We start from the raw sequence: 25,283 nt of genomic DNA on the forward strand, positions 1-25,283 counted from the left end.
GTAATACGTTTCTGTGGATTATGTGACTTGTATCATACCTCCGATGTCTCTCACTCTAGCTGCAATGTTTCTATTTTGCAATGCCCGTCTAACTATCTCAAACGTGTCGGAAAAAAAAGACATCATCTACCATGGGTTACCCTACAGGGTAGCACTCCATGGAGAAAAGCTCCATCAACTCTCCCGCCTATCACCTATAATTTTCACTGCTTTTATATATATACAGTCTATCATGCCCCATCATACAAGGTCTTTCTACTTTTATTTCCACTCTACAATTGCGAACCGCCAGCAAAGTCCACCCTCAAGCCCAGCATCCGCTTGACACCCAGCCAGAGCTCAAAGGCCTCCAGCTTCACCTCCACCCTCAGGTAACCCAGCCACGCGGCAAGCACCCTCAAGCCATTTGGCGGCCAAAGCAGTGATCCCTTTTCCCGAATCTGCTCTAGCTGTTCATGGAAGACGGTGCGCGTGCAGTACCGCGCGAGAATCAGAAAGCTGCGAATAGGACCCTGACGAGTATGTAGGCTCTCGTCCAGGCTTCGTGTTAAATCGTTTGTTTTGAGAATGAGCAGGATGATGCGCGGCACCCGGCTGAGCATCTGGACCAGGTCGACAATGAGCCCCCCTTGGAGGGACGAGCTCATGTTTTGCTCCTCGTCGGCGCTGCGCGTCTGCAGGATAGAGCCCTGGTTACTGACGACGCTGAAGTCGCGTCCTGTGATGGCGGACGCGAAGAGGGGAAAGTCTTGGTCGCTGATGCCGGCAACTTCGTGCGAGTACTTCTTCATGCGGTCCATGTCGCCGTCAATGACTGCCAGCCACATCTTGGCGTATGAGCGCCGCAAGGGCAGCGGGATATCTCTGTAGAGGCCGTGGTCGTACAGTATGACGTCAAAGTTTGGGCCGCGTCCGATACCGCGGCGAGCATCGTTCTTGCGAATGGCAATGTTCCCACCATGAGGGTCGCAGTGCAGCGGAGCGCCATCTCCGAAAATCATTTCGTTGAAAATGCGTGCTAGCGTGGCAGAGACCTCGTCGCGGTCGATTCCGTTCTTGTCCAGGTATTCCAGGTCATCAGGTCGAGCACCAGATTCGCAAGCCATGACTATGATACGCTTCTTGGCCCAAATCACCTCGGGAATAACCAGAGGCAGCTCCGGCATCTTGGCAAAATGTGCCTTCATCCGCCTGGCGTTGTCTGCCTCCTCTTGAAAGTCGAGTTCCTTTGGCAGTGACACTTCCATCTCGGAAGAAAGCCATTCGAGGTCGTATTCGGGAAAAAATCGTTTCAACGTAGAGAAAGTGTATTTTGTAAGAGCGAGATCCAATGGCGCAAATGCTTCAAGGTCAGGGTGCTGCACTTTAACAGCAACTTTGCGACCAGTCTCCTTCAACGTTGCTAGATGGACCTGGGCAAGAGATGCTGCGCCAATTGGTTCAGTTGAGAACTCGGAAAAGATGTCCCATAGCTCTCCATTGGTATCTTTGCGGAACATGTCTTGGATTGATTCAAACGACGAAACGGGACACTTGTCCTGCAAGGGGACGAAAGTTGTTGTCCATTCGGGCGGCAGGAGATAGTTCATGGCGCTCTGTGCGAGAGACGACACGGTTAGTTTGTGCTTGGCGCTATCGAGAGAAATGCTCTTCATACCAAATGTTGCCCCAGCTTGATGAAAATGCCGCCATTCTTTTCCAGCACTTTGAATGTTCTCTCGGCGCAACGTTTGTGGCACGCTTGCAAGATCTTGGTCTGTTCTTCCTCGTCTTGTATCGTGGCTTTTGCGTTTAGTGTCGTACGGTAACTGTCGAGACGATTAGCCACGTGCTATACCATTGCATCATACAGGTCGCCGAAAATCCCTACTCATTAATACAAATAGCCAGCGCTGCAACAACTCGACCCGTCCGTTCTACAGACTCGTAGCTATTCCGAATCTCATCTGTAAAAGCAAGCGCAGTGCTCGCCACGCCAGCTGCACTGGCCGAGGCGAATAACAACACCTTTCGAGACCGCGATCCTCTACGACCATTGCCGTTGGCTCCTTGTGATGAACTCCTGGCCGAAGCAAAGCGCCTGAGTCCTCCAAACGGGGAGGAGATCGCGGCGGCCAATTGGCCCTGACAAGCTGAGCATGTCCATGTTCTGGGGCCAAGCCGGGTGGCTATACGGGGGATCGTAAGTGCGCTCATTCTGTGAGAAAGGGATCCTGGCGGGCATGGGGGACACCGCCGTCAAATGCTCTCAGCGACGTCGAGTGGTTGCTACCAAGGTCGAGACACTCATCCTCGAAATGAAAAAAAAAAAAACGTACGGTGAGGCAAGGGTAGGGAGAGACGCAGAAGGGAGTAATCAAGCAGTGCTAGTGTTGGATGGTCACTCGAGACAAAAAAAGTTGGGGCGGCTCATCAGCATCCACATCATCATCAGAAGATCAGCTTTTCAATCTGTGCGACACGGTGATTCGTCGAGGCGCCTGGCCTCCGTCCTCAATCGGTTGGGAACGGAAGGACGGGGTGTCCATGGAACTAGACAGTGCTATCCCGCCTCTCGTGCTGAAAGCGCCCTGGGAACAGGCTCTGGTGCCCCTGAGAGCCACTGGGGCCAGCACTGGAGGCAACGGGTGGTCGGCGCTACTAAAAGCACCGACAATTGATACCTGTAGGTGGCGGGGCAGGTGCCAGACTGCGTGCGGACATGGATTGCACCAGACCCGTACTGTCACTGACCATGACACATTCACGTTGTCTCGTTGAACCGACTTTACGAGCCAGCACGCAGTCCAACTCTGCCTATTTTTACCAAACGCATCATCTCTCTTGATTTTAGGTCTTGACCGCCGTGCTTCCTGCCCCGATCTCCCTACAAACAACCCACATACCAACGCCTCCCGCGCACCAAACTTCATACAAATACCCAGACATGAAGCTACCAATGACGCCCCCAAACGCAAACGACATAGTGAACAATCCAAACCCAACCCCGTATACTCCCTTGGCCCGCTAGATCCCTTGAATTGCATTGGCTCGGCGCTGAACCAACTCGGTGAATGAGTCTTTTGGCCAGCTTTTCCGGTATTTCTCTGGGACTTGTTTCTCTCTCGTAACTAGCACTACATTCGTTCCGGCTTTCGCCCTCTTTATTTACAGGCTAATCAACTAAGATCAAATACTGTTGTTAATTGGTTATTTGTCGAATTGGAGATTTTCAATCCACCGAGCACTAATTGGCCTGGCAAAGTCTGCATGTTACCGAGCCCGGAGTTCGTCATCAATTCTACGGTGCAGTTTGCATGCATGTGCCTCCATATCTGACTTGACGCCACCCGACGCGACAGCCGACACCAGGTTTCGATGTTGAGAGTGGCAGCGGCCCCAGTGTCACGTCGCGCCACTTAACATTGATGTCCCACCACGTGATTGCGCGCCATGCTCGACCGCGTGTTAATTGACTTCCACTACCACTATCTACTAGGCAATTATCGCCCAAGATCCAGACACCCACACGTTTCCGCGTGTGCACCCAGAACTCTCTGGAAGCTCAATTCACCATTCCTGATTGTAGACTACTCAAAATTCGCACATGCCTAATCATCCAAAGGACTCGCCGCCGCCCACCAACACCATGCTCTCCGTCGCAACACCCATGTTCGGGTTCAACCACCAACCAAGCGTGTCCTCCCCCCTCTCCTCATCACCTATCCGCGCCTCATCGCCCCTCTCCCCCGTCGACAGAAATACCCTTACCCAGAGACAAATTCAATCGTCCCCCATTCAGCAGCCGAAATTCAAATACGCGTCACGGCCAGTGCGCCAGAACCCCCTGCTGCGTAAGAGGGAAGACGCGCACGAGTCAAGACGGCTCGGCTTCTTGCAGGGCGTGAGACAGAAACAGGATGAGAAGACGTGGCAGAGGAGAGATATTGAGGGACAGGTATGATTGCAGACAGTGCTTGCTGTTGGGGTCATGTCTTTGCACTAACGCGGTTGTAGTTCCTGAAGAATAGCTTGCTGGCTGATATTGGACGGCTTTCGTATGATGCGCCGGCTTTATCGGATACGGACTTAGAAGATGCAATGGCGTTTCAAGAAGATGAAAAGTCCCAGCACAATGACTGGCCTGACGGCGAACACGACGATGTCATGGACGAGGTTTGCCAGGAGGAACAAGAGTTCGAGGCCATGATTGCTTCGTACGAGCAACAGAGCCATATTGACCAGAGACCGCCGTCGCCTCTACTGTCCGACGAGGACTATGATGATGTCTTTGCTGAGCTAATCGCCCAAGAGCAAGCAGATTCACAACCACAATCTTCTGGTGAGCAGATGGATATGTCATGAGTGGGAGCGTCGTAACATTTGGATCAAGGCATTTGTGATTGCACTGTACTAAAATTGCACGGAGTTTGGGGGGTTCATTTTAACGGCGTTGGGTATGTAGGACACGTGAGGCAGTGGCAGGGACTGGTATTGTACTGAGATTTATCATTGTGCACCGAGCTCGTGTACGTGGGGTATTATAAGGGTACGGAATATCGAGACAACTGGAAAATCTATTGTGGATTGCATTGATCATCTGCTCCCCCGAATGCTTCTTGTGCTGATGCCATGTCTCCTACCAAGTCTGACGGCGGTGAGCCAGCGGCTTGCATCTGTCATATGTGTTAACTGACTATTGTGGCGATATTGAAAACAAACGCGAAGGCGTCACATACCTTCTGCATTCTATCGACAATATACTCGCGGTCGGAGGCGTTGCTGTCGGAGTAGCTGCTCTCTTCAAATTTGGCTACAATCTCTCGAACAAGAACCCTTTGCTCTTCATACCTCTTGAGATCTTCTGCTGGGGTCGAGGCCTTATTCTTCTCGAACCACTCTGGAAATTTATCGTCAAGCTCCTTCATGGGTTCGTACAAAATGTCCTTGTTGGTCAGTTGCTCCATCATGCCCATGAGCATCTTGGAGAATTCTTCCTCACTGCCTTCGCCGTTGAAGTCGCCAGAGGACATTTGCTTCAGCAGCTCAGACATGAAATCGTCACCGCTACTAGTAGCTGCTGCGGCTGTAGCCTGGTCCCCGGATGCCTGCATTCGTTCCATCGTCCGGCGGATTGTCTCTTGGAAGGATGCTTCAGAGGCAGCGCCTGGGGCTCCGGCCCCGGCAGAAGAGGAGCCCGCTGCCCCTGTTGCTGGTGCTGCATCCCCTGAAGCAGCAGCCATTTGCTTGAACATGTCCTCAAACTGCTGCTGCATTTCGGGCTATTGAAAACGTATTAGTCCGTGGTTAATGGCCGATATGGGAATAGCTGTAGTAGCATACCGATTGCTCCAGTTCACCTAGCAGGTCGGCCATGCCAGCTTGAAGCTGTTTGGCGAAATCTTCTTCTGAGAATGGCTCTTCTCCAGCAGCTGGGGATTCCTTAGGAGCGGCGTCACCTGGCTTGGGTGTTGAAGTTGAAGGGCCGGCACTGCCAGACTCAATAGGCTTGTTGGCCCCGTCCTCAAGCTTAACGGTTGAAAATTCATCTAGCATGTCTGTTACAACGGAGTTAGAACTCTGCGATTGCTCGAAACCATAAGATAACTCGAGCTCTGGTCTCACCATCCAAGTCGTCTAGGTCATCCTCATCCGGATCAGGCACGTCTTCGGCTGCTGCAGCCGGCTTTGGGGCCTCAGCTGCAGCGGCATTGGCATCTGTTGTCTTGACTTCAACATCGCCTTCCTTGATCTCTTCTGGAGCAACAGGTTTTGCGTCCATAGTGTCAACGTCTGGGCTTTCACAGACCAATATCGGATCTCCACGTGCAGATGCCCTCCTGATTTGGTGGAATCACGCCAATGTGCTCACAGCTATTTCAACTTGCCGGATCCGTTCAGGGGGGTAAAAATAGTACCAGGGCTCAAATATTACACGGTAATCACACGAGTTGGAGAGAACGGTGCTTGAAGTTGGGATGGAAGCCTGTATTCCTCCGTAGGTTGTTTAGTTTTCATGCCCCTCCAACCCTCTACGGTCCAGCAAAGCCTCGCAATAGGCTTGCTGCTGAGCCGAGGGAAGAGTCGTGGTGGGGGGACACTGTGACAGGGGGAGATGGCGGGATGACGGGGTATGTAGGCTGGGAAGGAGCAACCAACCGCCTGGAAGGTTCTGTCAAGTGGCCAGCACTTTGCCCAACCGTGACTTCTTGGACACCCTCTGTGGTACGGAGGTGACTACTACCTGGTGTGGTGGCCTTGGGTCTGGTTTCGTGTCAGGCACTGCCCCCCAGTGCCTCCTCTTCCTGCGTGTCCTAAGCCGCCTGGTGGCACTCCAAAGTGTCAACTGGTCTCCACCTTTTACAACAATTCACCTCTGCTAGTATTGGCAACCTCGACTACGATTGATTTCTCATCTGGACAAGACAAAATACTTAAAGCCGTGCTCCCCAAGGGCCCGCGACGACAAGGCTGCCAACCCGACTGTTGGTTGTGCAATTCTACGTCCACTTTCCATCGCGCAGCGAAGGCCTCTCATTCGGTAGCCTCGCGCACGCTCTTTCGATTCCTTCGACGGCCCATAAACCGATCTTCAGCCCGCGGCCCGACCAGACGTTGGCCCTATCAAGTGCCTTAAGATGGCTCTGTGTCAGAATCGATTACAGGAAGAGCGGTAGGCAGAAGGAGTTTTGCATGTGCTCAAGTTTTGCGCCAGCTCTGACCAGAGATGCAGCAAGCAGTGGCGGCGTGACCACCCGTTTGGCTTTTACGCCAAGCCCGCGCGTACAAAGGAGGGAATTTTGGACCTGAAGAACTGGGAATGCGGTGTTCCGGGCAAGGACAAGACTATCTGGGAAGGTGGCTTGTTCAAGCTGACTATTGCCTTTCCAGAAGGTGAGCGATACCGCTAAATAGTGTCGGAGAGTTTCTGCTGACAATATTCATCCACAGAATATCCTACCAAACCCCCGAAATGTGAGATACTGAACAGCGCTAGGATTGCCGACATGACTAACACTCAGAATCAAATAGGCAAATTTGTTCCTCCACTATTTCACCCAAATGTCTACCCTTCAGGCACTGTTTGTCTTTCAATTCTTAATGAAGAAGAGGCATGGAAACCGGCGATTACCGTGAAGCAGATCCTGTTGGGTATCCAGGATCTCCTGAACGACCCGAACCCTGAGTCACCTGCCCAGGCCGAGGCGTACAATTTGTTCAAGAGAGATCGAGTGGAATACGAAAAGAGAGTCCGCCGTGTGGTGCGCGAAAACCCAGCACCTTGATGGATTTTCGATATTGGTTTGGAAATGACGAACTTGGTTCGGTCTCCAACAAAGCGTTTGGCTATGGCGTTTGGGGAGGTGTGTTTCAGACAACACGCACGGATGATATTGTGAAGGAAGACATTCATGGCACAAGACGATGGCATTTACTATGATGTTTTGACGAATTTGCGACAGGCGTATTAGGTTTAGGTTTCATACAGTTAGTTTTGAGTCTAGCGCCTGATGATAGACTGTAGGGGCGCGAGACGGAGAAGAACGTCTATGGAGAGCGTGCTTGTTCTAAGACGTGCAGAGACGAATCACACCAAATCCTTCATTTCCATGCGGTCCATCCACCTGAATACCACCACATGATGTCTGTGCTGTTTGCTGCGCCAATGCACCAGATAAGCTCCCTGGCATTTTGTAGTGCAAATATTTTTTTCTTTCTATTCTTAGGTAATCCGGTTAGTGGCATCAAAGGTACTGATGCGATGGCCATTTCGACTTGGAAAGCCAGTACACTGGATACCTAAGCCATCCAAAGGCCCTAGTAGAATAGGCACCGAAAGCAGAATAGAAAATCTCGTAAGAAGAAGGTGCAACGTGCATATGTAAGGCCCCCCGTGTCCCCATCCACGGACATCTGCGTTCCCTAAAGGACCCTGTCTTAGTCTATAGCCCTAAGGTGTCGTACGATTATCTGTCATATTCATTCGGTATGCACAGAGGTGGTTAGAAAAGGGCGCTTGTATGGACTGATCTATGTAGGTTTGGGCAGGAATTCATCGTCTACAAAAATTTTTTAAACCCCTTAGCGAAGCGACAACTTACCCATTTTTGGAATTAGGGAGGTTGACCTTTTATCTGCAGACTACAAAGGTATTAGCGGCACACCAACCATGTTCCGCGAATGATTGATCGCCTCGCCGAAGTCGGCCGGGGTCTAGGCGACCCCAGGCTTGTACAGAATAGAGGTTGAGCAATCGAGAGTCTCGGCTGTTAATATATGGGCTTTATCTACACTCCAACCCCAACCAGGCACATGTAGTACTCTCTCCATACTGATTGTCTCGGTGGGGGCCCCCGTTTTCACTGCCGCTCTTGGCCTTGACTCATGCTTGACGAGCTCCGGTCCTGTCGAGTAATCCCGGCGTTCCAACTTTGGCAGTATGGAGTCGTAGTGGCTTAAGGTTTTCCTTGCCAAATAGACAAGTGCTTCTTCTGGTTCTCCCACCCTTCAACTTTCTCTTCCACAACCAAGATCCGTATACAATTTTTTCCCGAACATTTTGCTTCGCAGCTTCGCCATTGAAGCTCGGCAGTCATCATGTGTGGAATTTTCGCCTGCCATTGGTACGTACCGTCGCTCCTTCCCTCCATCCCGTTGTCAATTGCTTTTTTTTTGTGAGCCATTTGGAGGGGCAGTCCGATCGGACGGCGGTGCGCAGCCGAGTCACCAAAAATTACCCCGCCAAGAAATTGAGAAAAGTTGCTGATGAGCGCAATCGACAGCCATCCAAGCGTCCAGAAGTTTAAGCCGACCGCTCTGCGCCTTGCCAAGCTGTAAGTTGACCTTCGATCGTTTTCTTGACAAGCGCCTGCTGATCCAATGGCTGTAGAATCCGCCACCGAGGTCCCGATTGGAGTGAGTCCTGCGTCACGAGAGATATCATAACTTCCTCGATCAGTTGCTAACGCCGAATGAAAATAGGTGGAAACATCATCTCCAACAACACAAGTAGGTCCAATGGAGTGGCACATTGACAATGGCAAGGAATTGTGTCTAATCGGTGGCTGTGCAGTTTTATGCCATGAGCGTCTGAGTATCGTTGGTGTTGGTAAGTAGTGTACATTGATGGCCAGAGCTAAGCGTGCTGGTGTGCTAAACGACCATCTCAGAGTCTGGCGCTCAGCCTCTGACCAACGAGGATGAATCGCTTGTTCTTGCTGTCAACGGCGAAATCTACAACCATCGTCTGATTCGAAAGCACTTGAAGCACAAGTATCACTTCAAGACTACATCCGATTGCGAAGTCATTATTCCTCTGGTGCGTCGCCTCAATACTTTTGGTGATCGTATCTGCCAAAATAAAAGCCTTTGTGACTGACAGCAATGTTGGGTAGTATATGGAATACGGCCTCGATGCCCCCAACCACCTCGATGGCATGTTCTCCTTCGTGCTCTACGACAAGAAGCAAGACCGAACTATTGCTGCCCGGGATCCCATTGGTATCACGACCCTGTACCAAGGATGGACGTGGAAGGAACCAGGAACCGTCTATTTTGCTTCCGAGCTAAAATGTCTTCACACCGTCTGTGACAAGATTGTTGCGTTCCCCCCTGGCCATGTCTTCGACTCGAAAACTGGCCAGACAACTCGCTACTTCAAGCCCACCTGGTGGGATCCTGCCAATGTCCCTTCAACACCTGTTGATCTGAAGGTGTTGCGCCATGCCCTGGAAAAGGCTGTAAGAAAGAGACTTATGGCCGAGGTTCCCTATGGTGTGTTGCTCTCTGGTGGCCTGGACTCTAGCCTGGTTGCTGCAATTGCCCAGCGCGAGACTCTTCGTCTTAAGCAAAAGGCAGTGGCGGCCAACGCTGCCGTGGATCCCGTCGGAAACCCTGACTTGGGCGAGGGCCTTGTCGGTATCGACGACGATGATAACCTCTCCACTCTCACCTACCTTCCCCAGCTCAACTCCTTCTCTATCGGTCTTCCTGGATCGCCAGATAACAAGGCTGCCCTCGAAGTCGCCAAATTTCTCGGGACCAAGCATCACGTCATGACATTCACCATCGAAGACGGTCTCAACGCTCTTTCGGATGTTATTTACCATCTTGAGACCTATGATGTCACCACTATTCGAGCCTCTACTCCCATGTATCTGCTCTCACGCAAGATCAAGGCCATGGGTATCAAGATGGTGTTGAGCGGTGAGGGTAGTGACGAGATCTTTGGCGGATACTTGTACTTCCACGCTGCTCCTGATAAGAAGGCGTTCCACGAGGAGACTGTCCGTCGCATTAAGAACCTACACTTTGCCGACTGCCTGCGTGCCAACAAGTCTACTTCTGCTTGGGGTCTGGAGGCCCGAGTTCCCTTCCTTGATAAGGAGGTACGTACGGCAGCTGAAATTTGATGTTCAACAAAGACGGTGAACTGACAAAAGTTTTAATAGTTCCTCGAGACTGCTATGAACATTGATCCCCAGGACAAGATGATCACCAAGGACCACATGGAGAAATACATTCTTCGAAAGGCCTTCGACACTTCAGATGAGCCTGACACTGCCCCCTACCTACCTGAAAACATCCTCTGGCGCCAAAAGGAGCAGTTCTCTGACGGTGTCGGCTATGGTTGGATCGACGCCCTCAAGGACCACGCTGAGCTGCATGTTACGGACGAGATGTTGAAGAACCCCAAGACTGAATGGGGCACTGATATCCCCGATACTAAGGAGGCGTAAGTCGTAGCGATGGTACTGAAATTGAAGGTGTGCTAACACAGGCCGCAGTTACTGGTATCGGTCGATGTTTGACGAGCATTTCCCTCCTTCGTGTGCGTCGACCGTTCTGCGCTGGACGCCGACGTGGTCGAAGCAGACTGACCCCAGCGGAAGGTGTGTATAGTGTTTTTGATTGACAGGACTTCTGTGACTAATGTGTTTTCAGAGCTATTTCCACTCACAACGACAAATATGAGAACGCTGCATAAATGGTCATGTCCTCGCAATTATCTACGAGGCAACAGGGACACGTATGAGACATGCAGATTTGAAGGACAACAAAAGTTGCGTGACAGGTCAGTGTTTGAGCATTTGGACTAGTTTCTTGGTCGTTGGGTGGAATATCTAGACGTAGTAGACAGGGTAGGGCATGCATAGATAGATATACAATTACATTGCAACACTTGTACGCGAACCGTGGCGACCTACCGTGGTGATTCTAGTTATCTTGATTGACTTAAGGGACACTGGACATTTGACCGCTCAATCGAGGCTTGTACTCAAGATCTTAAGCTCGCCACGATTTCTCGATGAGGTAATATAAACTCCTGAGACGACAGCAGTTCAACAGGTATCAGTTGACAGTCGATGTCTTGCTAAGCTGAGGTCGAGGGACAAGGCCGGAACATTCATCAATTCATCTCAATCATCCTCAATTTCGCCCCCACCCCTTTTTGGGTAAAAAAGGAGCAAATTCCTGTCTCAAGTTTTGGACATGGTGTGGCTTGTACACTGGACTCAAGCTGGAGCCACACCCAAACATGCGACGAGTGACAGCGCGCCTTAGTTGGCGCAATACCGTCCACGTGGGCCGTTCTTGGGGTGCTTGGCGCAAAGTCACGATGGCACTGAGAACTAGGGTGTAAAATATTGCGGTTTTGGGTACCCATGGGTCTCCCTGTGACATATATAGGCACCTAAATTTATATACATATAGATGTACTGCTACATAAATTTTTACCCATGGGTACCCATTTTTACACCTTACTGAGAACGCCGCCGCGCGAAAGAGGAAATGAAAAGATGGCGGACATGAAAGAGTGGCCACTTTTGTACAGTACCCAGACACGGCTGCCGCGTCCCCCAGGCGCGTGAGCGTGTCTGATCGCATATTTCGGCTTCACAGTTGGCTTAATAATGGGTCGTCGTTACTGTGTAAACGAGCATGGATGGTGTCTGTGAGTCATGGCTTCCCCCCAGAGAAACCCTGAACGTCTGGAGTTTGAGTCTGGAGACGACTCTGTCCGTGGGCGGCGGACGCGCTGCGCTTGACCCGTCAACCTTTATTTGGTGCGGTTTATCTCGCGAAGCCTCTCGGAGAAGTCGGAGGAGCGCATGAACAACTCATCCGCCATGGCGGCCATGGCGGCGCTGCATGATCAAGGTGATGCATCCGGTCTAGCGGTTTGAGCTGTTGGCGAAATGTCAGCGGACCCGACGGGATTATCATGTTGGGATGAAGGCAGAGAGATGGATGGATGCCTTCTCAGAAGTTGCAATCCGCAGTCGAGCTGGTGCAAAAGCACCAAGTAGAAGACGCAGGAATATGCGAGTCGTCCAATGTCCACGGCAGATGTGCTTGTCCATTACTGGCGCCCACTCGGTGCAGCTGCCATGATTATAGCCGTGAAATCTAAACAACTGCTGAGAGGGACAAAGGATATTACAAAGATGAGGCATAACTCGACCGGTGATTTCTTGTCCACATCTTTCCGACCATTGACCCCCTGGTTTGCTCAATTCGTAGCTATTGCTTGCCCCAACAACGTGCAAAGTGGGTCTGCAGCACACAGCCGCCCAATCAGCTGCTGTCGCACTTAGCCCGACATTTTCCCTCTGTCCGCCGGGGTCCCGAAAACTTCCCACCTCTCGTCAGCTCTGGCCCTTCATCTCCTTGCCCATCGCAACTCGCGTCACAACATCATCATTCTCCTCCATCGCTCTCCCAGATACCAATCCTTTTTCTCTATCTTCTCGCGCCCTCCATTGCTCCAGTCAAGATGTCTGTTCCCGCCTTCTCCGACATTGCCAAGCCGGCCAACGACGTATGCTTTTGCTCCCCCGTTTGCTGCCATGGTCGTTTGCTCCTCGGCTCAAGTTGTACTGGGCTCAACGGCTTTTTTTTTAATTGAGCTCAACAACCCGAGCCAATGCCATGATATCTCCGCGGAGAGTACATGACTAATATTGCTTTTTCTTGTAGCTCCTCAACAAGGACTTCTACCACCTTTCGGCCACCACCTTCGAGTTCAAGGATACCGCCCCCAACGGCGTCGCTTTCAAGGTCACTGGCAAGTCTAGCCACGAGAAGGCCACATCTGCAGCTGTGAGTATTATGTCCTGTTCAGTCCAACTTCGAACAGCTGCTTCCATCTCCGAAGCAGGTGTCAGGTTTCAGCTCTTGCGCCCTGTCAAATGCTGACGATGCTACAGATTGAGGGAAAATACACCGACAAGCCTTCTGGTAAAACTCCCCGTCCCAAGTCTTCCCGTCGTCCCGGTATACGATGAGAAAGCTCCCTCCCTGTCGTTTCTGTCTCACGCATTCTCGGGTCCGCCGCCGGCTGGCCGCTCGAGTTCGCTGCTTCCATCCAACCCGGGTACGCTCAGGTGCTAACGTGTTAAACGCGTACAGGCCTCACCCTGACCCAGACCTGGAACACGGCCAACGCTCTCGACACCAAGCTCGAGGTCAACGACACCCTCGCCAAGGGCCTCAAGCTTGAGGGTCTCTTCAACTTCCTGCCCGCCACCGCCGGCAAGGGCGCCAAGTTCAACCTTTTCTTCAAGCAGCCCGGTTTCCACGGCCGTGCCTTCTTCGACCTGCTCAAGGGCCCCGTTGCCAACGTCGACGCCGTTGTCGGCCACGAGGGCTTCCTCGCCGGTGCCTCTGCTGGCTACGATGTCAACAAGGCTGCCGTCACTGCCTACAGCGCTGCTGTTGGGTACGCTGCTCCCCAGTACAGCGCTGCCATCACTGCCACCGACAACCTGAGCGTCTTTGCTGCCTCCTACTACCACAAGGTCAACAGCCAGGTGGAGGCTGGTGCCAAGGCCACCTGGAACTCCAAGACTGGCAACACTGTCGGTCTCGAGGTTGCCAGCAAATACCGCATTGACCCCGTCTCTTTTGCCAAGGTTCGAGTTTGCTGCGCACTGAAGTCGTGGTACCTTGGATAGCTGACAATCTGTGCAGGTCAAGATCAACGACCGCGGTATTGCCGCCCTTGCTTACAACGTCCTCCTCCGTGAGGGTGTTACCCTGGGTCTTGGAGGTTCTTTCGACACCCAGAAGCTCGACCAGGCCACCCACAAGGTAGGACTTGCTTTATTCTACACCTTGTTCAGGGTTAAAAAAAAAAAAAAAATCTCCTGTTGCTAACACTGCCAATAGCTCGGCGCTAGCTTCACCTTTGAGGGTTAAAAAGCTCGTAATCACCCTTTTAAAAAAAAACCTATCATCTAGCATCTCCCGACATGTGCTACTAGATGAAAAAAAAATATCTATCCTCAGATTGAAGCTGCAAAGGGCACGCTTTTTGTATCGTACTAGAAATGTCGCATGGGGGGTTCAGTGGCTTCCGTGTAGATATAGGAGTGAGACGAAAATCTAAATAATGAACAATTCTCACGAAACATGTTTGGGCCAGAGTATGTGAAAGTGCTTGAAGTCTAAATACACGGCAACAAGCTCTGATGTCTCGTCCAATGCCCCAACGGCCCTATATACAAAGTTTATGTCAACTGTAATTGGCCCCCTTCAAGAAAACTCTCTGTGTTTCTTATGCCTGGAACAGCAACAATATATATATATATATACCGCGGCCATCAAGCATGCTGCCAGCAGTCAACAGCCTTCCCTTCGCCAATCTCCCACACGGTCTCACACGCCGTCCCTCTTCCTCCTCCCCAGCCGCATAAACTGCAAGTAAACAAGGGGCGCGACCATGGTGGCCGCCAGGATGCCCATGATGATGAAGAAGTGCCCGGCCAGACTGGTCTGCGGCTCAAATTCGACGTCGTCGTCGCCCATGGCCCGGCGGCGCTCGTACCGCCGCTGGTCCTGCCGCTGGTGCGTGCGCGCGTGAGCCCGCTCGTCAAAGTGCGGCACGTCGTCGTCCGGCCTGCCCGCGCCGAAGGGGCTGGACCCGGGGCCCATCCCCGGCTGGCCCTGGTGGAAGTGCTTCCACGGGTCCCCCCGCGCCGCCGAGGCGGTGGTGGACTCCTCGTGGGCCTGGCGCCTCTTGTCGGCGTGCGCGCCCCAGCCGCCGCTCCTGTAGAAGCTCGGCGGCGGGCCGCGGAAGGTCCCTCTGCGCTTGGAGAGGCCCGAGGGCGGCCGGCCGCCGGCGTGGTGCTGGTGCTGGTGGGAGGAGCTGTGGTACGACGAGCCGGCGGGCGGAGAGGAGTGGTGGTGCGGGTGGTGCAGGCGCAGGACGTCGCGGTCGTACTGGGCGCGCCGGGAGGCGTCGGAGAGCACGTTGTAGGCTTCGGAGAGGAGGGTGAAGTTTTGGGCTGCGCCGGGCGAGGGGTTTACGTCCGGGTGGTGAGATTTGGAGAGCGAGTAGAAGGACCTGTGAGTTTTTTTTTTGGTTTCTGGTTAGCGTCTTCTTTTTTTCTTTCTCTTTTTTCGTGACGTGGGAGGCTGGGGAGGGGGACAAGGGAGCTCAACTTTTTGATTTCGCCGGGCGAGGCATCGTGGTGAATGCCCAGGCGCTCGTAGTGATTCTGGTTGGCAAAGTCGGATGCTCTGGTGAGGGAGGCGTGAAACCGGCGCAGGTGAGCGGTGGGGGATGCGCCGTGCACAGTTAGTGGTTGGGCCGCGAGGGTGCGACCTGCAGCGAGACGAAGTGGCATGCCTCGTGCTTCATCACGATTTCTTTTCTTTTCTTTTTTTTTTAATCTTTTTTTTCTTCTTTTTTTTTTGGTGGTTGTGTGCTGACTGAATGTCGGTGGGGAGATTTGGTGGTGATGAAGGAAGGATGTTGGAAATCGTGCAAGGTTAAGCAGGGGTGGCGACGGGTGGTGAGGTCATGGCGGATGCTTTTGCCGGCCCGGAGACCGAGACTGCGGCATAAATTGACAAGGTGTGTACCGAGTACACGATATGGCGCGCGACACTAATGTTGATGTGCAAACAAGTGCACAATGGAAAATTTATTTTGTACTATACAACCGTGTGAATCTTGACAATCTAGAACTAATGTTGTTATTCTATTCAGTTACCATATGAAGGGAAAAAAAAAAGGAGTGCATGCAATGCCGTCTATAACCAATAACCAAACGCCATGAGCTACGACCCAATCGGCCGCTTCATAGGGTGCGCTTCCGTGTTAAACACCCATTCATCGAGATTGATAACACTTTCGTTTTCAAAGGTAAGATAAAAGTATTTAGTTGTTTCCGCAAGCCAGAATGTCTGCCAAAAAAGTTAGCTTCATACATCAAACTATTCCATCACCTGGGGGTCCGCAAATACTCACCTCCATGGAATCAATCTTGGCACTCCCGTGCATACTGGCATCCTCAATGGAAGCAAATGCCAACTCCGTCTCCGTCTCCTTCACTATGCCCTCCCACATTCGCCATGCTGCGTCGCGCCAGACAGGATCCCCCGTCACGCGCCACATGTAGAAGACGCTTTCAATGCCTTCCGGTCTCAACATGTACCTCCCGTCGTTGACCCGAAGAAACCCGTCTGGCAAATTCTTACCGCTGCCTGCGGAGAATTTGTCTTCCTGGTAGGGGCACGGCTGGTCCATCTTTTCGCACTTGACCAGCTCAGTTGCTTCGGGCATGATGTTGGTCGGGAATGAGTCGTAGCCCCAGACGCAGCCCGCGGTGAGGCGGGCGGCCAGATCGACATAGTCGTTGCGTCCGACGAGCTTGCCGGCGAGGGCGTACATGCCGCCCACGAAACAGGTCAGATGCTGCATTTGCGCCGTGCTTTCTCGCTTGCCCGAGAAGGTGTCCAGGTTGCCTGACATGAGGATGTCCTCGTCCTTGGGCGTCATTGGCTTGAAGAGCAACTTGTCTCGGCCGGCATCCAAAGACAAGACTGTCATCTCGACATATTCCGGGTCCAGTCCGCCAAGCAGGGCGTGCATCTTGGGAAGGTACTCGTACTGCGAATCGGCACCAGCTCCGAATGTGAAGAAGCCATCTTCAATAGTGCCCTCGCGGAAATTCACATCCCATGGCCACAGCCCGGGGGCCTTGGTGTGGTTCTGATTTTCGTAAAAAAACTGCTTGACCCGTTCCGTGGCATCGTAGTACTTGGCGTCCCCGGTGATTTGACTCAGACGAGTGAACTCGACGCAGAGCGATCCGCTGGCCGCGCCGGAAATGCTGGTATCGCCAAGTGTCTCTCCGTTCTCGGCCCTGGTGTAGCTGAGCCAATGAGTCGGCAGACGGTTCGGCGTGTCAAATGCCATGTACAGCGCATCGCCAAGCTCCACGGCCTTCTTCAGCAGCACCTCTTCTCCCGAGAGATCGTAGGCTGACAACAATCCACCCAGGTATCGAATCGTCACCTCAAACACGTTGATGTTGCTGCCGTCGGTCTTGGACCAGTTAATCTTGGCAACCTCCCTCACGGCATGGCGAAAATCATCCCTCAAGCCCAAAATCCATAACGAGTCGAGAGCGTCGACCAGCTGGGCGGACCATCCTGAAAAAGTAGTCTTGCCCTTTCCCGAGAGCGGCATCAGTTCGTCCTTGCCCCACGCATACTGCTTGTATGTATTCCAGCTCTTGATGAAGGCCTTTCGCACAGCCTCCCTCCGAGTTTTCGAAACATCATGGTCGTCCTCGGAGGCCGCTCGGGCTTGTACCCGAGGCAAGGTCTTGGGTCTTCCCGACGGCAGCGGAACCGTCTTGTTCGGCGGGAAGTAGATCTTGGCCTGGCTCCAGTCAATCGTGCTGGGGACGTAGCGAATGGGCCTGCCGCTAGAGGCCTTGAACGCCAGGTGGAAGGGGTTGAAGCCCTGCCAGAGGGTGACGGCCAGCAGGAAGAAGATGGCGAGGGCGATGTAGCGCCGGGCGGGCAGTTGTCCTGGGAGGCTCAGCATGGCAGGAGCATGGTTTGCCAGACTCTATCTGGTGGTCCAGCCGACAAGGACGTTTGGAGGCGAGGATTCGTTGACGGACAAGCTGTGGTTCCTGAGAGGCGGTAGGAAGGCAAGGTATTGGAAGTTGCATGTGGATAATACGGAAGAGTGTCTGGAAGACAGCACTTGACCGTCTTCCGATGCCAGAGCACGGGCGTAGGCGGATGGGCTCGCTCCATGCTCTATACTTTACATGGAACACGAAGTACGGAGCTCGGAGTATTGGATCCAGGGTTGGACAGGGTTAGTTAGACAGGGTTGGACAGGGCTGGACAGGCAGGTGGGCGGTGGAAGTTTCCGTTTGGAAGCCATCATCATTGGCTGGTCATTGGCTAGCATCAAGCCACGGTCTGGTCCCCAGACCCAGCCGTGTCTCAAGTTGGCAGTTTGGCAGTCATGCGCCAGGCCGCTTCAATGCTCTTTGTTGCGCCTCGACTCCCATCACGTCTTTGCGTCCGTCCAATCTTGTCAAAATATTTCCTGTGCTACCGCAAACAAAGCGGCGGCCCGAAATTAGTCACACACGCAGCCTTAGGATGCTCTACCCGGCTGCACTTCACGTCACACGACTTCGTCCTGCAACACCGTGCCGGCAACAGATTTCAGCCCCTAACCCAACATGGATTTGTTTCCAAAGTGGACATTGATCTCAGGGGGCTCACACATTGTATCTACGGTACGGAGTACGTACTCTGTGCTCTTGCCGCAGACTAGAGACCCCGCTTTGATTGGGTAGCTGGGCACGCGACACCTTCACATTGATCAAGCGTCAACCAAGTTTAACGAATGGCTGCCGTAATATCTATCTAGTTCTTTTTTACCTTTTTTTTCTTACATCTTAATGAGTGCTGCGAGTTGGTCGTAAATCAAATTCTACCAGTCTGAGGACCACAACCACAAAAGTCCAATTTTGGCCAAGGCTTTTCTCTGTCTTGGTAGGCTGCGAATCTTGCCTGCGCAATGTTGGCTGTAGTTTGCCCTCTTCACTCAAGGCTGCCCGTCCAGATCCTTTTTTAAGTGGCGAGTTCCCCCGTCCAAGAAAAAAAGACTGCCTCTAAACATGCCGCCTGTGCTGCTGCTCGTTCACTCCTTCAACACCTCTGTCAAGGCATGCATGCACCCCTTCTGCGACCCAAAAAAATCATCTGCCATCAGTATCAAAGCGGCTTGTCCTGGGTGTCGATGCCGCGCGGGTCCAGTGTCTAAAAACCATCTGGCTAGTCTCAGATTCAGCCCGCTGCCATCTCTTCGGCTTCGACAACGTCAAATGTCCTCGACGTCTGTCCATAGGAATGTTCCGTAGCTTTGATCGTCATCCCAATCGTAGCCACTTGTCCACAAGACCTCGATCGCTTAGAGGCCTGACAGGTCCTCAAAGTCCTGCTAAGCCTTGCAGCAGTGAGTACTCAAAATTCGAGTGCTTTAGGTTGTCACGCAGTTCTCGCCGCTAATTCCCAATCTACTTCTCTGTAGCTCCGGTTGTCACTCAGTCGTAGCCGCCGCCAATCTGACTATGAAAGGCAGTGCTGACGCTCTTCTCGTCGTCGTCGTATCGTCTGCCAAAGCTGCTGCCCGGTGCTATCCGGCCGTTGCTCTCAACATATTGCTTGAGTCTGTCACTTTGCGTATATGAGACTGGCCGCATTCCCGTGACTGCATCATGCAATCCAGATCCCAAGCTGACACCGCCTTGACTGACCCCCTTGCCGCCAATAACGCTGGTAGTCGTGTCTGTGAGTTCCGAGTTGGCAACGCTCTCGCCCGCGACGCTCTCCGTTGCACGGCTGCGTCCCTTGTTGCCTCGACCAGGCACTCCTGGCAGCCCAGGCCACTGTTCTGGTGTGAAGCTGGAAAACATGGGAGGAAACGCAGAGTTGAGAGCAGCACCCCCAAAAGCGGAGCCCTGGATCGAGGACACATCATCAGGGATGTACGAAATCATAGATCCAGAGTCAAAGTCCCGGCCTGGAGCTCCGCTGCCGTTGAAGCGTCCATTGGTGTATCCACCGGCGCCGTACTGAGACTGATAGTTGTTCTTCTGACGGAAGCTGACCTTGGGTCGGCTAAACTGCAAAAGACAGGCTTGAAGGTTCGTGAGAGGGCCTTCGACGAAGCACTTGCGATCCTTGAAGTGTACAAGCAGATTGTGCCAAAGCTCGTGTTTCGAAAGCACCTTGGGATTGCCCAGAATTACCAGACCATACTTGGCTCGGGTAAGGGCAACATTCAAACGGCGAGGGTCTGACAAGAAACCAATGCCCTGATTCTCGTTGGAACGAACACACGAGAGGACAATGAAATCCTTCTCGCGACCCTGGAATGCGTCGACAGATGCGACTTCAACCTCCTTGTAGTATTCCTTCTTGTATGTACCCGAATTCTGCATAGTAGTAACAATATAACTTCTCTGGCCTTCATATGGAGTAATGACACCAATCTCCGATGGCTTGACGCCAGCTTTGAAGAATCGAGTCACGGTCTTTTCCACATTGGAGGCTTCGGTACGGTTGAGATAGGAGGTTCCCGAGGTAGAAATTTCCTCGTTACCGAGATTCGACCAGAACATCATGGGGGTTTCTGCAATAGGCCAGGGGAAGTCTACATCCTTTCGCAGACGTTGCTCGTGAGTGATGCCGTTTTGCAAGCTACCGTCGTAGAACATATTTGAAGGGAACTCTGAAAGACATGGGTGCATTCGGTACTGCGTAGTCAGTCGAATAGGTGCGAGCTGGAGTTTGATCAATCGCTCAAATAGAGACTGGTTAAGGCCAGCCTTTGCGGCCTTCTTGTTCATAATGACGGGTCCAAGCTGCTTATGGTCCCCGACAAGAACAACTTGCTTGCAGCCAAGAACCAATGGGATCATACACTCAGGCTCCGCAGACTGTGTAGACTCATCGATGAGCACGTTTCGAAACTTCATCTTGGACAAGCGAGGGTCGCCAGCACCAACACAAGTGCAGCAAACAACGTCGGCATTGTTGAGAATTTCCCGCTCAGCCGCTTTGGTGAGCTGCTTGAACTTTTTCTCATCTTGGCTTGAAAGTTCTCCAACGTCATTCTTGAGCTGTGAGAGCTTGACGAGCTCGCTGTTATGCTCCGACAATCTAACCTGCTCGTGCAAGGCCAGGAAGCTGACAGAGGACTCGACATCCTCTCTCGACTTGGCTGTAAGTCGGACGACCTTCAGATTGGTTCGGTGAATCCGTTCGCAAAGCTGGTCAACAGCAACGTTGGATGGTGCACAGACGAGTACTTGGTTGCCGCTCATCTTGGCAAGATGATAAATGATAGTTGCGGATGTCACCGTCTTTCCGGTCCCGGGGGGTCCTTGAATAAGGCTTAACGGCTTCTGCAGGACAGACTTGATGGCGTCGACTTGACTTTGGTTGAGGTCAGGAAGCCCAGGAGCAGACCACTTTCTAGGTAGCCTCGACTGCACCGGCTGAAGCTGAACCTCGTGGCCCAAAAGGGTGTGGAAGATGTAGCCAGAAACACTCATGTCATCGACAGCAAACGTCTTCATGGCCAACTGCATGCGATCATATGAAGTTGCCTTCCAGACATAATCCGCAGAAAAATTGTGAGATAGATCGGTAGGCACAAGCTTGTCGTTTCCAGTCTTGCGCAATTCTAAGCAAACTTCATCGGACTGGCTGTTCGGGATCTTGATGACATAACCAACACCTTCCCACGGCTCCCGAAGCTCACCATTATATCGAAGCCTCATTTCATCACCAACCGCGAGCTTGACGTCTCCGGATTCAATCTTGTGTAGATTAAAGCTCACAAGATGCTTGTTGTTGAGACCGTAGTCCCATCGAACGATTAGCCCGTCTTCGGATTGCGCTTCCTTCAGTTTCTTGTCATAATCAGACTCCATCTTGACCAGAGGCCCAAAGATATTCTGATAGTGGTATGGGTCGTCGTATCGTAACAGGACTGGGTCCGGATCGTCATCAATATTGGATGCTATTGACAAGCTTGCAACAGTTGCGGAGGGCTGGACTTTCCACATCTCCTCCAGTTTGGCAATTGTGTTGGGCGAGAGATGGCGAGCACGAAGCTGCTCAACATCGGATGGGGCACTAACAAGCCAAGTGAGAAATGCTCGCTCCTCGATGAGAGGCTCCCATCGTGAGATATCCCAGTTCATATCCTTGGTCGAAGTGCTAGATGCGCACGGCTGGCGGCACAAGAGAACAACTACGGTGTCCGATTTGGCTGGAATAAATCCTAGCAAGAAGGCATTTTTTGTGCCACAGTTGTAGCATTCTAAAACCGTATCCCCCAGTGTCGACTCGGGATGCAGCTGAACTTCCTTGTGTCTCGCTCGGACCAGATGATTCACAATATGGGTCGAAGTACCATTACCTTTCGCGCTGCAAAACCACTTGTTGCAAGTAAGGCATTTGACGACGCAGGCCGGAGAGTGAATACCACAATAACTAGATTCATCGTGTCAGCTCAAGAATACATCATGTTTAGCTCTGTGATGCATCGTTGCTTACGCGCAAGCGTGCGGAGGAAGCTCCTTCTCTTCGTCCACGGTCTTTAGTTTGAGGCCACTCATACCCTCCACAGGAACGCTGTTGAGACTGTCGTTGTCATCTTCCTCGAAAGCCTCAGTCTGGTTATCGTCGTCATCGGCGCGACGACGCCCGCCACGACCGCCTTCGTACTTGCCATAAAGCAAGCTCTCGTCAGGATCGAGTGCAGACAAGTCATCGGCGCCAGCCTTAATGGCAGCAGCTGAGTCGGATATCAGATGGTTCCCTACATGGGTAAAGGCGCCTTCCATGTTGTTTCTGATTGGGATGTGTTCTGAGGGGTCGCCGGTAAGCGTTGTTTTTTTTTTTTTTTCAACCTTGGTATGTCAGCAAGAAACGAGGGACAAGAAATGGGTGAAAAATACAGCCAGGTTGGTTGTGCCACGGATGCAGTGCAATAATTTACTGCTTGCGTACTAAAAAGTTTCAACACTAACCCACAGAAGCGAACTTTGTTCGAAATAAATAATCTGCCCGGCGCAGCAAAAGAGATTCGGGTGGGATGGATTTGCAGGTTTCGTAGTTGCAGATCGTGGTTTGGTGTTCACATCATCGCGGCAAACTTTGTACTCGAAGACGGCCGCAGGGGTTTGATAGCTGCGAGATCAGACCGTGCTAGCTAACAATCAGTGAACAAAAACAGTTCCGTGAGAAAAAAAGCTGAGGGATGCTGGTAAAGTTTTGCTTTCCGGATCACTTCCTGATTCATCGCCTCGAGCGAAAGACACCCGACCTTGATGCGGCGGCGACCTTTAGTGGGACAATTTGCGCCCACGTGATAAGCGGGCTTCTTTTATCGATAAGGAGCGAAAAAGTTGGACAGCTGATAAGGTGCTCTTTTCTCTGGCTGTGTCGAGGATGAAGAACCAACGTTGACTTCATGTTCTCTCGCACAGAAAAAGAAATTAAAAGCGAGACAAAATGATTGTAAGTACTGCTGTAATATCAACTCGCTACATGACTCCGTACTGACGGCGTTTTTTCTCAACAGCGTAAGCAAGCACGACAGCGAAGAGACTATCTCTACAGGAGGGCCCTTCTTCTTCGAGATGCTGAAGTCAGTGAAAAGCGCGCCAAGTTGCGGGCATCATTGGCATCTGGCAAACCCCTCGACCCCTCGATTTCGAATGACAAGAGACTCAGAAAAGACTACCAATACGACGAATCAACTCCCGACTTGGGCCTGAATGAAGAACTAGACTTGGACGACGAATACGCTCAACTCTCAGGAATTGTCGACCCTCGAGTCCTTGTCTCAACATCACGAGACCCTTCCGCCAGACTCTCAGCATTCGCAAAGGAAATCAGACTACTTCTACCGACATCAATTCGAATGAACCGTGGCAACCTTATTCTTCCCGATCTGGTCAAATCCGCCCAATCCGCGGGGTTGTCGGATATCGTTCTTCTTCATGAACACCGTGGCACACCAACGGCTCTCACGCTGTCGCACTTTCCTCACGGACCTACAGTCTCGTTCTCGTTGCACAATGTAGTACTGCGACATGATATTCCTGGCAGCGTGAGAGGCACAGTAAGCGAATCATATCCGCATCTCATCTTCGACGGCTTCACGTCTCCATTGGGTAAACGCATTGTCAAGGTCCTGAAGCACCTCTTTCCCCCGAGGGAGGCCATCACGAGCAAAAACAAAATGGGCAACCGTGTCGTAACGTTCAAGAATATCGAGGACAGCATTGAGGTCCGTCACCATGTCTTTGTTAGAACCGGCTACGATAGCGTCGAGCTTGCTGAAGTCGGTCCTCGGATGACAATGCGCCCCTTTGAAATCCGTGGGGGTACACTCGAGAACAAGGATGGCGATGTTGAATGGCACCTGTCGCAGTATACGAGAACAGCGAAGAAGAAGAACTATCTCTAAGAGCCTACGGCGAGGTGGCAAACTTTTTCTTCATACTCTATTACGAAAGCCTGCCAGGTTGCCTGTGGCAGTTGCATGCGTAGTGGCGACTCGGTCGTGTCTGATGGCGGGAACAGGACTAGGTCGATCAGTTGTCGCCGAGACGGCAATGGTAGATACGACACTTGTGCCTCGAATATCGATGCAGTATGTCAGCGTGGTTGAGCATGTTCCCGTGGATATAGAGCAAGTCCTATCCAGCACTGAACTAACAGTGCGCCTCTGGTCTGAGCATTTGGACCCTCTGCATTGAGGCCACCCGCCTCGAGCGGGAAGAGTACACACGACATCTGCATCAAGCTTTGTAGAACCGAGGGCTTTTTCAGCAAGAGAATTATTCACAGCAAAATAGTCTATTCGGGGGCAAGAGGCTAGAGCAACAATGTCGGCGCAGATGATCATGCGGAGGATACCCACGCGACTTATTCGCAGTGTCTTGGAAAATAGAGTGCAGTACACATAACCAGTTATTGTGATTCACGTCCTGTTTGACAGCTGTGGTAGACCAGCGCATGCGTACAACGCAACTCTGAGATTCTTTCATGGCAATTTAGCGCCAAGGCCGTCATCTTTCACAGCAATGATGTGTCCTATCTATAAAAACTCATCGCCAGCAGCGCAAATAAGCTTGAACCAAGCTATCAAGGGTATCAAGTGATTCAATACACAAACGTCTCTCCCACACATTCTTCGCTCAGCGTCCAACACCTCTCCGCGTCCCCCTCGTCCAATGCCCAAGCATTGACACAGGCAGGGTCGCTTGTGATTTTACAGTCAGCCAAATACACCCCATCACCGAGCGTAGGATCCAGCGCAGCAACTAATGTAGTAGCACAACCCTGAGACACAGTCTTTCTCGAGAAGCCTTTGCTTCTGCAAGACTCTTGCCCGCAAACTTTTGTGCCATGTCCTCCGCAATGTCCAGAGAAATATACTTTGACAATCCAGT

At 52.1% G+C, this 25,283-nt stretch overlaps 11 protein-coding genes across 13 annotated transcripts; 6 read left to right on the top strand and 5 right to left on the bottom strand.

Moving 5' to 3' along the window:
* Positions 1-55: 55 nt before the first annotated feature.
* On the bottom strand, positions 56-2,374 carry J3458_004484 (uncharacterized protein). Of its 3 annotated transcripts, XM_066118238.1 has the most exons (3): positions 1,871-2,374; positions 1,658-1,808; positions 56-1,595 (listed from the first exon to the last, which is right to left on the bottom strand). In XM_066118238.1, the coding sequence occupies exons 1-3, from the start codon at positions 2,194-2,196 to the stop codon at positions 273-275; spliced, it is 1,800 nt and encodes a 599-aa protein (XP_065976838.1). In that variant the 5' UTR covers positions 2,197-2,374; the 3' UTR covers positions 56-272. The 3 variants fall into 3 exon arrangements, with proteins under 3 accessions (XP_065976838.1, XP_065976839.1, XP_007807510.2); XM_066118239.1 differs by having other exon boundaries at positions 56-1,808; XM_007809319.2 differs by having other exon boundaries at positions 1,658-2,374.
* Positions 2,375-3,628: 1,254 nt separating this feature from the next.
* Positions 3,629-4,344, top strand: J3458_004485 (uncharacterized protein; the record flags this gene model as incomplete). Its single annotated transcript, XM_007809318.2, has 2 exons — positions 3,629-3,937; positions 3,997-4,344. The coding sequence occupies 2 exons, from the start codon at positions 3,629-3,631 to the stop codon at positions 4,342-4,344; spliced, it is 657 nt and encodes a 218-aa protein (XP_007807509.1).
* A 212-nt stretch (positions 4,345-4,556) lies between these two features.
* Positions 4,557-5,761, bottom strand: PEX19_1 (Peroxisome chaperone and import receptor; the record flags this gene model as incomplete). Its single annotated transcript, XM_066118240.1, has 4 exons — positions 4,557-4,655; positions 4,719-5,261; positions 5,323-5,537; positions 5,605-5,761. 4 exons carry the CDS (start codon positions 5,759-5,761, stop codon positions 4,557-4,559), a joined length of 1,014 nt encoding a protein of 337 aa, XP_065976840.1.
* Positions 5,762-6,207: 446 nt separating this feature from the next.
* Positions 6,208-7,538, top strand: hus5_1 (SUMO conjugating enzyme Hus5). The gene is made up of 4 exons (XM_066118241.1): positions 6,208-6,652; positions 6,713-6,873; positions 6,931-6,954; positions 7,012-7,538. Exons 1-4 carry the CDS (start codon positions 6,618-6,620, stop codon positions 7,263-7,265), a joined length of 474 nt encoding a protein of 157 aa, XP_065976841.1. The 5' UTR covers positions 6,208-6,617; the 3' UTR covers positions 7,266-7,538.
* A 741-nt stretch (positions 7,539-8,279) lies between these two features.
* Positions 8,280-11,170, top strand: ASN1_1 (asparagine synthetase). Its single transcript, XM_066118242.1, has 10 exons — positions 8,280-8,603; positions 8,763-8,813; positions 8,870-8,895; positions 8,962-8,988; positions 9,053-9,088; positions 9,150-9,298; positions 9,375-10,367; positions 10,431-10,714; positions 10,767-10,871; positions 10,924-11,170. The coding sequence occupies exons 1-10, from the start codon at positions 8,578-8,580 to the stop codon at positions 10,964-10,966; spliced, it is 1,740 nt and encodes a 579-aa protein (XP_065976842.1). The 5' UTR covers positions 8,280-8,577; the 3' UTR covers positions 10,967-11,170.
* A 1,587-nt stretch (positions 11,171-12,757) lies between these two features.
* On the top strand, positions 12,758-14,383 carry POR1_1 (Mitochondrial porin; the record flags this gene model as incomplete). The annotated part of the gene is made up of 5 exons (XM_066118243.1): positions 12,758-12,802; positions 12,961-13,083; positions 13,191-13,221; positions 13,393-14,073; positions 14,152-14,383. The coding sequence occupies 4 exons, from the start codon at positions 12,758-12,760 to the stop codon at positions 13,935-13,937; spliced, it is 744 nt and encodes a 247-aa protein (XP_065976843.1). The 3' UTR covers positions 13,938-14,073; positions 14,152-14,383.
* J3458_004490 (uncharacterized protein) lies at positions 14,152-15,862 on the bottom strand. The gene is made up of 2 exons (XM_007809313.2): positions 15,427-15,862; positions 14,152-15,328 (listed from the first exon to the last, which is right to left on the bottom strand). The coding sequence occupies exons 1-2, from the start codon at positions 15,609-15,611 to the stop codon at positions 14,641-14,643; spliced, it is 873 nt and encodes a 290-aa protein (XP_007807504.2). The 5' UTR covers positions 15,612-15,862; the 3' UTR covers positions 14,152-14,640.
* A 7-nt stretch (positions 15,863-15,869) lies between these two features.
* Positions 15,870-18,020, bottom strand: J3458_004491 (uncharacterized protein). The gene is made up of 2 exons (XM_066118244.1): positions 16,238-18,020; positions 15,870-16,173 (listed from the first exon to the last, which is right to left on the bottom strand). The coding sequence occupies exons 1-2, from the start codon at positions 17,822-17,824 to the stop codon at positions 16,048-16,050; spliced, it is 1,713 nt and encodes a 570-aa protein (XP_065976844.1). The 5' UTR covers positions 17,825-18,020; the 3' UTR covers positions 15,870-16,047.
* A 338-nt stretch (positions 18,021-18,358) lies between these two features.
* On the bottom strand, positions 18,359-23,118 carry NAM7_2 (ATP-dependent RNA helicase). Its single transcript, XM_066123048.1, has 3 exons — positions 22,779-23,118; positions 22,375-22,730; positions 18,359-22,311 (listed from the first exon to the last, which is right to left on the bottom strand). The coding sequence occupies exons 2-3, from the start codon at positions 22,662-22,664 to the stop codon at positions 19,350-19,352; spliced, it is 3,252 nt and encodes a 1,083-aa protein (XP_065976845.1). The 5' UTR covers positions 22,665-22,730; positions 22,779-23,118; the 3' UTR covers positions 18,359-19,349.
* J3458_022493 (uncharacterized protein) lies at positions 18,950-20,151 on the top strand. Its single transcript, XM_066123049.1, has one exon. It carries the CDS (start codon positions 19,524-19,526, stop codon positions 20,106-20,108), a length of 585 nt encoding a protein of 194 aa, XP_065976846.1. The 5' UTR covers positions 18,950-19,523; the 3' UTR covers positions 20,109-20,151.
* A 148-nt stretch (positions 23,119-23,266) lies between the features above and the next one.
* IMP4_1 (snoRNA-binding rRNA-processing protein imp4) lies at positions 23,267-25,016 on the top strand. Its single transcript, XM_007809311.2, has 2 exons — positions 23,267-23,340; positions 23,405-25,016. Exons 1-2 carry the CDS (start codon positions 23,335-23,337, stop codon positions 24,293-24,295), a joined length of 897 nt encoding a protein of 298 aa, XP_007807502.2. The 5' UTR covers positions 23,267-23,334; the 3' UTR covers positions 24,296-25,016.
* Positions 25,017-25,283: the final 267 nt, after the last annotated feature.

Source organism: Metarhizium acridum (assembly GCF_019434415.1).
Source record: "Metarhizium acridum strain ARSEF 324 chromosome Unknown scaffold_29, whole genome shotgun sequence".
Lineage (NCBI taxonomy): Eukaryota > Fungi > Ascomycota > Sordariomycetes > Hypocreales > Clavicipitaceae > Metarhizium > Metarhizium acridum.

What these genes read in the sequence shown, in the direction of transcription:
- ASN1_1 (XM_066118242.1), top strand. Translation starts at nt 8,578, where the DNA reads ATGTGTGGAATTTTCGCCTGCCATTG. An exon ending in GGAATTTTCGCCTGCCATTG is followed by an intron (nt 8,604 to 8,762) that starts GTACGTACCGTC and finishes CGCAATCGACAG; the next exon opens with CCATCCAAGCGTCCAGAAGT. An exon ending in CAGACTGACCCCAGCGGAAG is followed by an intron (nt 10,872 to 10,923) that starts GTGTGTATAGTG and finishes ATGTGTTTTCAG; the next exon opens with AGCTATTTCCACTCACAACG.
- hus5_1 (XM_066118241.1), top strand. Translation starts at nt 6,618, where the DNA reads ATGGCTCTGTGTCAGAATCGATTACAGGAAGAGCG. An exon ending in AATCGATTACAGGAAGAGCG is followed by an intron (nt 6,653 to 6,712) that starts GTAGGCAGAAGG and finishes CCAGAGATGCAG; the next exon opens with CAAGCAGTGGCGGCGTGACC. An exon ending in GACTATTGCCTTTCCAGAAG is followed by an intron (nt 6,874 to 6,930) that starts GTGAGCGATACC and finishes ATTCATCCACAG; the next exon opens with AATATCCTACCAAACCCCCG.
- J3458_004484 (XM_066118238.1), bottom strand. Translation starts at nt 2,196, where the DNA reads ATGAGCGCACTTACGATCCCCCGTATAGCCACCCGGCTTGGCCCCAGA. An exon ending in CTGGCTATTTGTATTAATGA is followed by an intron (nt 1,809 to 1,870) that starts GTAGGGATTTTC and finishes TCGTCTCGACAG; the next exon opens with TTACCGTACGACACTAAACG. An exon ending in TCAAGCTGGGGCAACATTTG is followed by an intron (nt 1,596 to 1,657) that starts GTATGAAGAGCA and finishes TCTCTCGCACAG; the next exon opens with AGCGCCATGAACTATCTCCT.
- J3458_004490 (XM_007809313.2), bottom strand. Translation starts at nt 15,611, where the DNA reads ATGCCACTTCGTCTCGCTGCAGGTCGCACCCTCGCGGCCCAACCACTA. An exon ending in TCGCCCGGCGAAATCAAAAA is followed by an intron (nt 15,329 to 15,426) that starts GTTGAGCTCCCT and finishes AAAAACTCACAG; the next exon opens with GTCCTTCTACTCGCTCTCCA.
- NAM7_2 (XM_066123048.1), bottom strand. Translation starts at nt 22,664, where the DNA reads ATGGAAGGCGCCTTTACCCATGTAGGGAACCATCTGATATCCGACTCA. An exon ending in CTTCCTCCGCACGCTTGCGC is followed by an intron (nt 22,312 to 22,374) that starts GTAAGCAACGAT and finishes CGATGAATCTAG; the next exon opens with TTATTGTGGTATTCACTCTC.
- J3458_004491 (XM_066118244.1), bottom strand. Translation starts at nt 17,824, where the DNA reads ATGCTGAGCCTCCCAGGACAACTGCCCGCCCGGCGCTACATCGCCCTC. An exon ending in CCAAGATTGATTCCATGGAG is followed by an intron (nt 16,174 to 16,237) that starts GTGAGTATTTGC and finishes CTTTTTTGGCAG; the next exon opens with ACATTCTGGCTTGCGGAAAC.
- J3458_022493 (XM_066123049.1), top strand. Translation starts at nt 19,524, where the DNA reads ATGCAATCCAGATCCCAAGCTGACACCGCCTTGACTGACCCCCTTGCC.